The sequence below is a fragment of the Diospyros lotus genome, chromosome 15 (genome assembly GCF_014633365.1).
Source record: "Diospyros lotus cultivar Yz01 chromosome 15, ASM1463336v1, whole genome shotgun sequence".
In the NCBI taxonomy this organism is placed as follows: domain Eukaryota; kingdom Viridiplantae; phylum Streptophyta; class Magnoliopsida; order Ericales; family Ebenaceae; genus Diospyros; species Diospyros lotus.
Genome location: NC_068352.1, coordinates 26,200,015 through 26,213,436, shown reverse-complemented (window position 1 = coordinate 26,213,436; position 13,422 = coordinate 26,200,015). Strand labels below are relative to the sequence as shown.

Genomic DNA, 13,422 nt, shown 5'->3' with positions numbered 1-13,422 from the left:
AATGTTATATACTTGTATGGCATTTCATGAGCGTAAATTCGACAAAAGAATGGCCGGCTGAGACAGCTTCTTTAACCTATTCTTTAGAAACCTGATCGCATGTCTAAAGAGGATAAGAGAGATTAGAAGTAATCATTAAAATCGGCCAAATTAGCTTAGGATCATAGGGCTCTATTAATTTGTTGCCAAACTAACTCGAGTAGTTATGGTTTCCTAACAACTACACAGAGCCAAATTTGAGGAGAATAGCATCTCAGAAACGTGGTTCTAAACTGATATCGGTTTGGCCCGATTCAGCCAAAAATTACTTACTTAATCGCTATTAGCTCATGGTTTTGAATGATAATTGAGGATTTAAGAAGAATATAGAGTTAGCCTATCATTCTATCTGGATTCTGGATCCATAATTATAATCCTCAACCAACCTTACGGGTCTAAGGCTTTGTGAAGATATATAGCTAATTTAATTTTGGTGATCATGCAATTATTGAACTAAAAAGAAATATACAGCTAGCTAGGTGAAAGAATCCAAACTCTCTGTTTGTCTTCTAATCTAAGAACTAAGGAAAAGAGATCTCAAATAAAAGGAAAGCTCAGGTAGTGTTGTCATTTTAGTTCACAAAATGATAAAACTCTGGGTTCATTTTACTATACATACACCATTTTGGCTCTATAGCATCCCGTAGTTATCCAACGGGAGCTTTTGCTTTGAGTATTTATATGTGTATATATATATGGCCATTGCTAGTAGGTGATAGACTAGCCTTCAATCCTCTCTCTCTCTCTCCCTCTCTCTTCTCTTTCTCACGGAGCAACTGTTAAGCTTGCGTGGCCATGTCCAGGTCTCCAACCTTCAAGGCCTCATGTTTCTTCATCCTGCAAATTCTCATCTACCATCAGATCAAACCCTAATTTTCACAACGCCGACCAGAAAAGTGCCAAAGAAAGTCGCAATTGCAACCCCTGTGTGATCACCTTTTTCTTCCATTCCATGCACGTTTGACGCCAGGAAACCCTAGTTTTCTCATACTGATCAGTGTAGATATATTTCCAGTTATCACACAGAGCAGCCTAGTTAAAGCTATGAAAGCAGAATTGAGAGGTAGCACCACTCCCATTAATCCTCTGCAAAACTCTAGCCTCTTCAGCAACACTCAGAGCTCTCTATCTGGTGCACTCCAAGGTTGCCTCGGCAGCCTCGACGGAGCTTGTATAGAGCAGCTTCTTCTCCACTGTGCCAGTGCCTTGGAGAGGAACGATGTCACTTTGGCTCAACAAGTGATGTGGGTTCTCAACAACGTAGCTTGTTCTTTAGGTGATCCAAACCAGAGGCTGACTTCTTGGTTTTTGAGGGCACTGATCTCAAGGGCTTCTAGGGTTTATCCTGCAGCCATTAGTTTCAACGGCGGCAGCACCCTTCAGACGCGGTCCATGTCGGTGATCGAGCTCGCCGGGTACGTTGATCTGATCCCTTGGCATAGGTTTGGCTTCTGTGCATCAAACAGTTCCATTCTCAAGGCAATTGAAGGGTGTTCAAGAGTTCATATCTTAGATTTTAGCATAACTTACTGCATGCAGTGGCCTACTTTTATAGATGCATTAGGGAAGAGGCAAGAAGGGCCTCCTTCTCTTAGAATTTCAGTGCCTTCTTGGAGGCCGCCTGTTCCTCCATTGCTGAACATGACAAGCGAAGAAGTCGGCCAGCGATTGGCGAATTTCGCCAAGTCCAGGGACGTTCTACTTGAATTCAATGTCATTCATGATCAAGATCACTCATCTCCAACTGATGATTTAGCAGTTTCTAAAGAACCCTCTAGCTTTCCGTATGACTCACTGTTGAATAAACTGAACCCTTTGACATTAGACCTTAGGGATGATGAAGCTTTGGTGATCAATTGCCAGAATTGGCTGCGTTACTTGTCTGATGAGCCAAGAGAGACTGCTCAAGGCCTCTCATTTCGAGAAACTTTCCTTGAAATAGTCAAGGGCCTTTTCCCTCGCATTATCATCATTGTGGATGAAGACTCTGATTTAGCTGCTTCTAGTCTAACTTCAAGGATAGCCACTTCTTTCAATTACCTATGGATTCCTTTCGATGCCTTAGAAACCTTTCTGCCCAAAGATAGCCCCCAGAGAGTGGAATATGAAGCTGATATTGGCCACAAAATCGAAAACATCATCGGGTTCGAAGGGAATCAAAGGATAGAGAGGCTAGAATCCGGAGCTAGGCTGTCTCAGAGAATGAGAAACGCTGGTTGTTATGGGGTTCCATTTGATGATGAGACTGTTAGGGAAGTAAAGCTCTTGCTAAATGAACATGCCAGTGGCTGGGGAATGAAGAAAGACGATGATATGTTGGTTCTAACATGGAAAGGCCACAATTCAGTGTATGCTACAGCTTGGGTCCCAGTAGGGTTCGAGGACTGAAGTCTTAAACAAAATTTCATACAAAATAACGCTGGCTTATTATTAACAAAGTTGGGTTTAGAGCGCGAGAGTACTCGTTGTCACCTCATTCTATATGAGAATTCTGTATCGGAATTATGTATGAATAAGCATGGAGGTAGCTAGTAGTAGGCTTTGTTTTCAAATTTGGAGTGGTCCAAGTGAAGGGCAGTGACAAATGAGTTTTCCTTTTCCTTGCTTTATCAAAAGGCTGCAATGGGGGACAAGCCAAGAAGGCAAAAAGAAGGAAAAGGGGCCTTGAGAATGAATTCAAGCTAACCTTTGCATTGGAGCTTCTAGCTATATGGTAGTTAGCATCACATGAAAGGCAAAGACAGAAAATGAAGATGATGTCTTGTGCATGAAGACAAAAGCTTGAATACTGTGTTTCACTACCTTTGCAGGCTCTGTAGAGTTTCAGAGAAAGGAATTAACCAGCTGGGAACTTTAATTCTTATTCAAACATTTGCCTGCAGGGTGATAGTTTATTTTACCTCTTTCCCCACTTCTCTTAAACTGTTTCTGATAGCATAAAAAATATATAAAAAATATCATATTTAAGAAATTAAATTTTATCTTTGATGTTTAACACATTATATTTTTCATGGAATTAAATTTCATGGTACAACCATTAAAGCATATTTTTACCTCTTTTTTATAGAAAATTCCATCAAAGGGGAGATGGTTTTTGTTTTCCATGTAAGTTAGAAAATGTTTTTTTTTCTAACTAAATGCTATCAAACACACCTTTATAGTTAAATTAATTTCTAGCTAATTATAAAAATAATAATATGAAATATAAAGTTATATCCTTCTCATAAGTTTACCTCATAATTAATTAAATAGTTGAGATGCTGATTTACTATTCAACGTAGTCAATTGCGAAATACCAACCAAACGAGCCTCTCCAATTTTAAGTGCTATTTATTTTGAAAAATGGCAATTCTTCTAGAGCTTCAATTTGTATGGAAACTACTATTAAATAACAATCATAAATATTGTGTTATATATTATTTGTAGAGAAGAATCACAATTATTATCCCATGTTTGGTATCTGGGTTGACAAAGAAACGAAGAACAAGATTAAAAAAAAGGAAAATAATTGAAGGCATATATTCCTTTAATTATACAACCAACAACCAAAAAAAGATTCCTTTTTTTGGGATATATATTTACATATTTTTCATCTTTCTTTCTCTTGCATTTGCTGAAGATGTATCAGATGGATCCAGAAAAATTAAGGAAAACAGCTCTGCAAACCAAAAATAAGAACAAATTTGAACATCGATATGAAAGTAGGATGCTGGACCACCTTGCATGTCCTTTAATGGTTATGAACAGTCACCTTCATGCCCCAAGTTTTCACAGCTACCGGAATGCGGCAACACAAGTCTAGCCCGATCCTCAGATTTTAGGGACCCAAGTGAAATTTTATATGGAGCTCCTAAAATCTAAATATTATATATTTTATTATATAATATTATATATGTCGACGTTCAATTTCGGTCGATCATGATTCGTTTTGGGTCGCGTTGAGTCAATCCAAAAATACCCAGAAGAAAAGAAAAACCACCCTCCCAAAATTTCAAGCGTGTACACCAGAATCTTTACGTGGTTCGGCCATAACGATACCTAGTCTACGACCGCAGTCTGATTATTCTCTCAGAGTGGCGGTATCTGATTATTCCTCCTGTCCTTGCCCCTCATGGTCTCTTTGACTCTCATTTATACTGAGGGGCTTTTACAATTTAGATAATATATAAAAATACAGTGATTGTATAATAGGGGACAAACAGTTCTTATCGCCTTCACAAGATCGGGAGTGGGATCCTCATTACGAGGGGCATGGGCTGTTACAGATAAAGTGATCGGACCCTACCTCTGACTTCTCAACAGCTTTGCCACTCATGCGAACTGGAGGTTTTAGGCCAGCGACCTGGATGGGGCAGCGATCTGCAGGATATTTCAGGAGCTCGTTAGTCGATTGCTTGGAGCTCGTTGGGAGATTATCGGGAGCTCGCCATATGCTCGCTTTACGAGTTCCGGATTTTTGGTGGAGTCTGGACTTTCCTTAATGAGGTCGTCCGGGCCTTCTTGGCCTTGGGTGATTGGGCCAGTCTATCGGACTGAGTCTGACCCATGCGGGGTGATGCGAGAAATATATATAACAATATATATATATATATAAGTGAGCCCCTAAAATTTTATATGAGGCTTTTTTCGGCTGTTTCTTTTATTTATTATATATTTTATTATATAATATTATATATATATATAAGTGACAGTGATTATGCTGTCCATTAATTGTGATTTTTTTCCCCATAAAAATTATCTTCTTTATTTCCATTATTTTAAATTTTTTAACTTCAAATTAAATATGAGATGGGCCAAGTCGTCTAGCCTTAGGACTAGCCCCTAGATGGAGGCCCTAAGCAACCACCTTGGTTTTTCACCCTCAGGATTGACCCTGCACAAGTCTAAATCAAACCACTTATTCTTATATCAGTTAACCAATTAAGCAAATTAATCCCCATTCTTAATGTTGATTCGGTATAAATAGTCTTTACTTCAGTGTTATGGGGGTATATATAAATCTTACATTGGAGTGAATCAAAGATAAAATGGACTTATAATTTAGGGTCACTTTTCATTAAAAATCTAATTTTTTGATCAATAATAACGTTTTTTTATTATCAATGAGAATTTAGAGTTATTATTTTTAAGTTACTTATAATTAACGATTTTTTTTATCATTACTCAAATATAAATAAATATTTAACAAACACTTCGTATATAGTTTTTAGCTATTTACTATACGACGACGTAAAAGCCCTTTTCCGCAATTTTTTTATTTTCCGCTTTCGAATATCCGAGAGATGATTGGATAATGATGAAGGGATCGAATCTTTTGGCGCATCATTATCCCAAAAAGAAAAACGCAAAGTCCATACAGTTAAAAGACAAAAATACCCTTCTCATCCTCGCTTTAATATCGGACTCTGCCAGTGCTCCTAAAGTTTGTCCGCTCCGTATCCGATCGAAATAAAGTAACCCGGAAAAAGAGCACACAGCGAGCGACCCGAGTCCCCGATAAAAAGCATTCCAATTCCACGTGCCCGAAGTGGTAATATCGTAAATACAACCCCATCAAGGGGCATTAACGTCATTCAAGCAGGGGTAGTCACGTGACTCCCGCCTCACCTCCCAACAGCCCACGAACGGACGGTGGAGTGGGCGCATATCACATCTTGTACGTTGGAGATTGTCTCCGGTGTTGCGCCGGTACACGGTACACATCATCTCATCACCTGCCACGCGGCACAATCAGAGCATGGATCTAAATTTATGTGTAATGTTATTGAACAACTATAATGGGATAATTCATATAAAAGTATTTAATTAATATTATATATTTATTTAAAAAATATAAAAAAAATCTTTCAAGTATTCTTTTATTTTTTTGAAAATACTTCTGGATTATTAAATCATTACTGTTTATTTTTATTGGAGATGAATATCATTACTCTTTAATTTATGATTAATCAACAAAAAAATTTAATTAAATAACATAATTATAAAAAAGATAAATTATTTGAATGAAGACTTAGAACGTGGCATCACCATCTTTTAAATTTCTTGTTGGCGAAATTTCTTAATGGTATGTGAATGTGATTATCATTTAGGATATTTAAACCATAACTTAGGATATTGAAAAGGATATGTTAGGTTAAAGGCCCATGAGTACATAATTAAACAATAATTTAGTAAATTAAGACACAAACATTATTAGGATTAGGCAAAATGTTACTAGTAATAATTAAATTAAAGCACCTATGATAGATGATATTTTTTCAATGACACAAAACAAGGGGTCCAAATAAATACACAAAAGTCTACAATTAGAGCTTTGATTCAAGAGAAGAGAAGGTGAGTATTGTTTATTACTACAACCCTTCTTTTTGAGTGAAAAAATGAGTAACACTTCTTTTAACACAAAATATGACAAGATGATGATCTAATGCTAAGTACATGATGATCTAATTGATGGTCCCATTCAGTCCAGACCATCCAAACTGCAGATCAGAGCCGTTCATCACCTACATGGCTACATGGACGTCCAAATAATCAGTTCTGGATTAAAAAATTTATATATATCAGTGGGAGGATCCCCACAGGATTAAACGGGGAACAATCGGGTAAATGTTAACTCGAAACATTTTGATTTGCGTAAAATGGACTTCCCAGTGGGACCCACTCCAGTTGTAGGGTCAAAATGGGGAATTATCCCTTCATCTCCCTCCCTCTGGCACTGCAAAAGAGAGAGAGAGAGAGGGACCTTATATAAATATATGGGTAGTTGGGTGAAGTTTGCAGAGATGAAAATGGCTCGCAAGTTTTGAAGCAAAGCCAGAAAAAAAGCTTCATTTCCAAGCTTAAGGCTATCCCCAAATTAGCATAAAATACCATCTTAGCAGGAATGTCAGAACCAGATTAGTGGGCTCTCGACAACTCTTGTTTTTCTTTCTCTGTCCTTACTTGCCAACCCTTGTTTTTATACTCTTATATATATGTATATTAATTTTACATCTCGTTGCTTCTCGGACACTCTTGTCTTTCTTCTCCACCAGTTTGAGAGCCACAGCCTGTGCTCCAATTGACTAAGCGTTTTGCAGAGCCAGAGGCAAACTCTTTCCCTCTGTCTTCTTGCCCACCCCAGGAATATGACTTGTCTCTGTAGGCCTGTTGATCTTTCTCTATATTTCTGATTCAATTTCCAATAAAGGGTCTCTGGATTTGAGGCGGGTTTGGGTTTTCTTTATCTGGGTCATGGATGTCCCTTGTGATCTTGAAGTGGATGTCAATGGCGAAGCGGTTTTCATTGTGGACAAGGTAAGCTCAACCAATGCTTTCTTGGGGTTCCGTTCTATCCTTCCTCTCTGTTTGAGTCCAAAATCTAAGTTGTTTTATTGCTTGTTAATTGGTTTTGTCTAGATTCACAGGGAAAAATTTTCTATTCTTTGTTTTATTACTACGTGAAAACGTCAAAATCCTCTCCTCAACTGAACATTAGAACCATATTTTACATAAATACAAGCCTATAACCTTCACTTTTTCTATGCTTCTGTAATCTGAACATTTTTTTTTAATTCTTCTTTCTTCCCATCATTTAGTTTTCACCCATTTTGCAGCAAATATGGAGACTTATCAATTCTAGTTCCAATCCCATTTTCTGCGTTTAACCTCTGCATCATTTATTGCTGCTAGTATGGAGCTTTAAAGCGTTACATTCTCAAGTCGTTATTTACTTGTTTCGCTCCTTTTAAGAGTGATATATAGATGTAGAGAGAGACTCGAGAGAGTTGTCGCCTTGTATTAATGACTATTCTTTCCCTTGTTTGCTGGGATCATCAGCAGGTCGGACCCCTTTGCATGAGTTCTCCCTTCAACAATTTATTACCTATAACGACCTCTCACCATTCTTTTGCAGGAATTTGGTACAGACTTGCCTTTTCTTCCCACTTTCTGGTTTGCTAATTCAATGCTGCTTTTTTTCTTATTTTGTTTTTTTGTTTTTGTGGACTTTTAAGCCCTTAATACTTCCATTTTTGCAATTGAATTCATACTTCTCTTGCATCTTTACATTTCCCTATTGCCAATTCTTTGGGGACTTTTCGATTTTACTGTCAATTTTTTTTTTTTTTTTTTTTTTTTTTGTGTTCGTTTTGAGTGTGTGTTTTGATTTTTAAGTTGTTCCTTTCCATTTTCCCATTGCCTAATGATGCATTCACCTGTGATTTCTGTCTTTCACTAGTTTCTCAAAAAATTTGTGTTGGTAGCTATCCACTTTCATAATGCATTTGGATTGTGTTTATAATGTACATTTTTTAATGTCTTTTTATTGTCTCTGCATTTTTTTTGTTTTCTTTTATATTCTTACCTATTTCAATCCTCTAATTCTGGTTGCTATGATGCATTCACCTGTGATTTCTGTCTTTCACTAGTTTCTCAAAAAATTTGTGTTGGTAGCTATCCACTTTCATAATGCATTTGGATTGTGTTTATAATGTACATTTTTTAATGTCTTTTTATTGTCTCTGCATTTTTTTTGTTTTTTTTTATATTCTTACCTATTTCAATCCTCTAATTCTGGTTGCTATGACCTTCTGCAGAAAATAATATCTTCTTATTCATGCAGAATAAGTAAATTATTGGGTAAATACTCCGGCGTGGTGAAGAATTTAAAGGTGATATTCCATGACTTCCCTGGAGGGGCAGGGAGTTTTGAGCTCGTGGCAAGGTTCTGCTACAACAATGGCAAAATTGAGATAAGTCCTTCTAATCTTTCTCTCTTGCACAGCATTGCACATTTCATGGAAATGAACAAACCTGTTTCTGGAACCCTAAATTTACTTGAGCAAGCCGAGAAATCGCTTGAAGAGATCAGGTATTGGACATGGTCTGAGCTTTTGCTAGCTCTGAAGCAGTGCCAAGATTTGCTTCCTGTTTCGAACTCTTCGGGCATACTTCAAAAGTGCTTGGATTCTTTGGTTGGAAGGCTTGTGTTGGCTGGTGAAACTAGTCCATGCCCGTCTACTTCTTCGCCTGATAGCTCAGGGATTCGGTTTTCTTCTGATACTAGAAGCACCGAGAGCTTGAAAAGTAGCTCCTTTCGAGCAACGTGGTGGTTTGAAGATCTTGCGGCTTTGAATCTAGATTTGGTTGAAATGGTGACAAAATTGATGCTTTCCCGGAGATTTGATCATGCTATCATAAGCAGGTTCCTCTTCTATTACCAGAAATCCAGGTTTGTTCTCGCTACATCGGATGAGAAGCAGAAAATAACCGAGACTATAGTGAGGCAGCTCCATTCTCTGGATCGAAGTGTTATCTCTTGCAAGAGTTTATTCGGGACTCTCAGAGTCTCCCCACATCTCAACATCAGCAAATGCTGCAGAAACAAGTTAGAGAGCATGATCGGTTCACTGTTAGATCAAGCAACCCTGGACAATCTGCTTATCCCATCTCCCAGTGGATCGAACCATCAATACGACGTGAATTTGGTTCTGAGGTTCTTGAAGTCATTCCTTGACAAAGGAATATGCAGGGTACCTTTTATTCAATTGAAGAAAGTTGCTACCTTGATGGACTTGTATATAACAGAAGTAGCACCGGATCCTTATTTGAAGCCATCGAAATTTATCGCTTTGGTTAAGGCCCTGCCAGATTCTGCCAGAGACTCTTACGACAGTATATACCACTCCGTGGACATGTATCTACAGGTACTGCTCCCGACTCTTGATTTGAATTGTACAACCTTGAAGTGCGATTGACAATTTGGTTCTTGTTTTGATTTGAATAATTTTATTGGTTTCATCAAGGTCCATGCCGGATTATCTGATGAGGAAAAGATACACATATGTTGTGGACTGAATTATGAGAAACTCTCATCAGAAGCTTGCATCCACCTTGCCCAAAACAAGAGATTTCCATCCAAATCGGCCGTCCAAGCTCTCATCTCTCAGCATAGCAAGCTCAAGAACTTGCTCCAAGAGACCAACCAAACAAATCCCTCCATCGAGTCGCCCTGCAGTTTCCCCGACACTGATACCAAGGATAAGAAAGACGAGGCCTGTGACCAAATTGTGCTTTATGCAGGAAGGCTCGACATTTCGGCTGAAAATGAGAAGCTCAGAGCTCACCTGCAAGGAATGCAATGGAGGGTGCTTGAGTTGGAGAAAGTTTGCAAGAAAATGCAAACCCAAATGACCAAAATCATGAAATCAAGACTGTCAAGCCAAAATAGTGCTAGATCTTTACCCAGGCTATGTTCATGACAGACTATAATTTATCTTCATTTACTTAGCTTACTATTATATTCATAGTTATTTTCCCTAAATGTGTACATAGAGCATGAGAAGTGAGGATTTGGTGATTGTAGAACAGTTATTTCCTTTTGTCTTTTCTGAATGCACAGGAGGGATTGAGACTTGAGAGGAGAAAGAATGTTTGACACAGATTGAATTCTTGGCTGTATATAAACCAGGAAAAGAAGAGGTGAAAGAACTGTTATTTCTCTCTTGTGTTCTTTTGATGTTCTGTTATATTCTCTGAGGCAGCTTTGGATTGGTCCCTTTCAGTGTCATATTCGCATTGTGGGGCACAGTAATAGCAAGTTAGCATCAAAATACAAGTCGCATGAAAGTGATGAAGAAGAAGATTGATTGATCAATATCTCCCAATTGTGCCCAGTTCATGTTCACTGCATCACCATGACTGCTCGGCCCTTTTCTGAATTTACTTAATCCTTCAAGGAGTATAAGTGAATAATTAGAGATATCACTTTCAATCTGTTACAGCCTTAGTTATGCACCACCAGGTGCCTTCTCTCGGATAGAAATAGGGAGAATGCTATTTTGCCCGTGAGACTTACTAATTGATTGACAAAATTTGGCTAAAATGACAAAAATGTCCCTCATCTATTTGCAAAATTGCTTCTCTTTCCTTTCCATAGCTGCCTTCTCTCTCCCCTTTTCATGGCCGTCTCTAGCAACCCCTTTTGTCTCGCGCCGACCGCAGAGACGACGACAAGGCGAAGCGATGGTCAACGCAAGATGAGGCAGCGACGAGGTGAAGCTGTGGTCGGTGCAAGATAAGGCGGTGAAGAGGCGAAGAAGATTACTAGAGGCGGCCAAGGAAAGGGGAGAGAGAGGAAAGAGGAGACGGTCATGAAAGAGAAGGGAAAATAATTTTGCAAATAAGTATAGGGCATTTTTTTGTCATTTTGATCAGATTTTATCAACCAATCGATTAGCCTCCAGAGTCTTATAGAACGATTCTAGAAATAGAAAACTAACTCAAAAAACATCTTACTACAAAAATCCTGAAAGACTGGAAAATACTGTATTTTGTCACCTTTTTGCAGCAACATATCACATGGGATTGCCTTAAAAATTAAATTAATAATCTTAAACTCGTAAAATGAAGTTTTAAACCCCAATAAACTACTACTTTAAAAGGTGACCTCTGACACTCTTTAACTGGAGGGGATTCACACTGAGTTCAGGGCTAAGTAGGAGATTAGAAATGTAAGGGAAGCTAAGGTTAATATTGTCCAAACCCACCTCACATCTTCCTTCGCCTGACTTATTTGCCGGTAAATATTCAATATAACTATAATTTAATCATCAATTATTATATATTCAGATCATTGTTATGACAATAAGTTGAATAAAAAAAAAAAACTAAACTTTAATTTTAAAACCTATATAACACCACCAATTGACAAGCATTTATTATCTAAATGCACGATGACACATAAAATAAACAAATAAAATAAAGAAACGAGAGAAATCAGTTTTCCATAAAATTTGAGAAGTTTAATGAATTCTCAAACTCAAGTAAGGTGTTAATATTTTATTGACTACCATTTAACATTTAATTTTTTTAATTAAAATTTAACATTATCTCGGCTGAAATTAAAAATTCACTGAAAGCTTCAACTAGTATTTTTCAATTTTACCTCTTATCGAGTAGATGTTGACTTGGCGTGTCAACAGTTCAGTTCAGTTCAGTTCAGGTCCGGTCAAATAAGCAATCGCCACATATTCTGTAGGATGCGAGAAACGAATGAATCGATTTGCAGAAGGAGAAGAGAATATGTACAATATGTGTGGCTTTGGGTTGGGTGGGTTCTCTCTTGGCTTTGTGATCGTCTTTGGGGAAGTGTAATGTTTATTATGGGACTGCTGACTTTGAGGTTTCCCCCTTGACTGCTGACATTAATGGGGGCCCAAACTCCAAACCTTTATTTCGCTTCCACGCCACTCTTCCTCTCCCTAATTTCCACATTGATCTTTGGTTTAGATTGTGTTTGCTTGGGAGAGTGAACGTAATAGAATTTCATGAAATGGTTAGAGATGAAAATTGAGAAAAAGACAATAAAATAAAATGCATTTACCTTATAAAATGTATTTAGAAAAAGATTATAGAGATTCAAAATAGACCACATAAAATATTTATAAAAACAGCCTGAACCAATTAGGGTGGAAAGGCATCCTTTTTTTTGTTACCATAATGGTTCGTTTTATTCTGTTATTAATGAGAATTTCAATAATAACTCACAGACTCTATGTGAGTGTGAGCTCTCCCAATTAAGTTTAAAAACTGATGACGAATTTTTACCAGAGCAATCTAAGATAATTTCTTACTAGTAGTCGATTATGAGGTCAAAGCATTCTCATGGCAGAATAAAATTCAAAGGTGTTAAAAATTGTCTAGTGATGGGTTAATATACATGCGGTTATGGGATTAATTGATAGATGGGTGATTTTCTTATAATATTAGTTATTAGTGAAGGGAAAATTAAAAATATCACAATCAGGCTTAAGAAATATCACTCTATTTTCTATAAATAAGACGGGAAAAGGCTGAGAGATTAATGTCATATGTTCTCTTATAATTTCTCAAAAGCTTAGAGAGTGAGAAAGCTATAATCTTATACACTTTTGAGAAGACTTGTATCATAAAAGAGTGAAGAGGGAAGTCTTGTACTGTTTTCATCAATAAAGAAGGCTGCTCAATGGTAATTTCAAGGCTAGATGTAATATCAATTCTATTGGCATAAACCAAGAGAAAATTTTATCATTCTTATGTGCTTTGCGTGTTTTATTTCTTATTATGTTCTTTGATTAATTTTTGTTCTCTATTATTTGATTATTTTGTGGTTTATTAACCAGTGTAAGCAATGTATTGAGAGTCATCGAAAGATGTTTGATTGATTTCTAGAGAGGAACAAAGGCTACAGTGCTTTCAATTTATAACAAAAAGAATGATTCAATTTATAACAAAAGAAATGATAAAAATTAGTGTGGTTCTCAATTGGGACTTTTTGTTATTATTATTATTATTATTATAGCTATTACTAAGATTGACGTGATGGGTGATATTTTCGCGCATTAATAGGATGGTCTAATATGA

At 37.2% G+C, this 13,422-nt stretch overlaps 2 protein-coding genes across 4 annotated transcripts; both read left to right on the top strand.

Moving 5' to 3' along the window:
* Positions 1-740: 740 nt before the first annotated feature.
* LOC127791472 (scarecrow-like protein 32) lies at positions 741-3,004 on the top strand. Its single transcript, XM_052321375.1, has one exon. It carries the CDS (start codon positions 1,084-1,086, stop codon positions 2,425-2,427), a length of 1,344 nt encoding a protein of 447 aa, XP_052177335.1. The 5' UTR covers positions 741-1,083; the 3' UTR covers positions 2,428-3,004.
* Positions 3,005-6,796: 3,792 nt separating this feature from the next.
* LOC127792643 (BTB/POZ domain-containing protein At3g22104) lies at positions 6,797-10,460 on the top strand. 3 transcript variants are annotated; one of them, XM_052323235.1, is made up of 4 exons: positions 6,800-7,335; positions 7,861-7,940; positions 8,642-9,725; positions 9,825-10,460. In XM_052323235.1, exons 3-4 carry the CDS (start codon positions 8,817-8,819, stop codon positions 10,278-10,280), a joined length of 1,365 nt encoding a protein of 454 aa, XP_052179195.1. In that variant the 5' UTR covers positions 6,800-7,335; positions 7,861-7,940; positions 8,642-8,816; the 3' UTR covers positions 10,281-10,460. The 3 variants fall into 3 exon arrangements, with proteins under 3 accessions (XP_052179194.1, XP_052179193.1, XP_052179195.1); XM_052323234.1 differs by lacking the exon at positions 7,861-7,940 and having other exon boundaries at positions 6,797-7,335; XM_052323233.1 differs by lacking the exon at positions 7,861-7,940 and having other exon boundaries at positions 6,799-7,335; positions 8,616-9,725.
* The last annotated feature ends 2,962 nt before the right edge of the window (positions 10,461-13,422 follow it).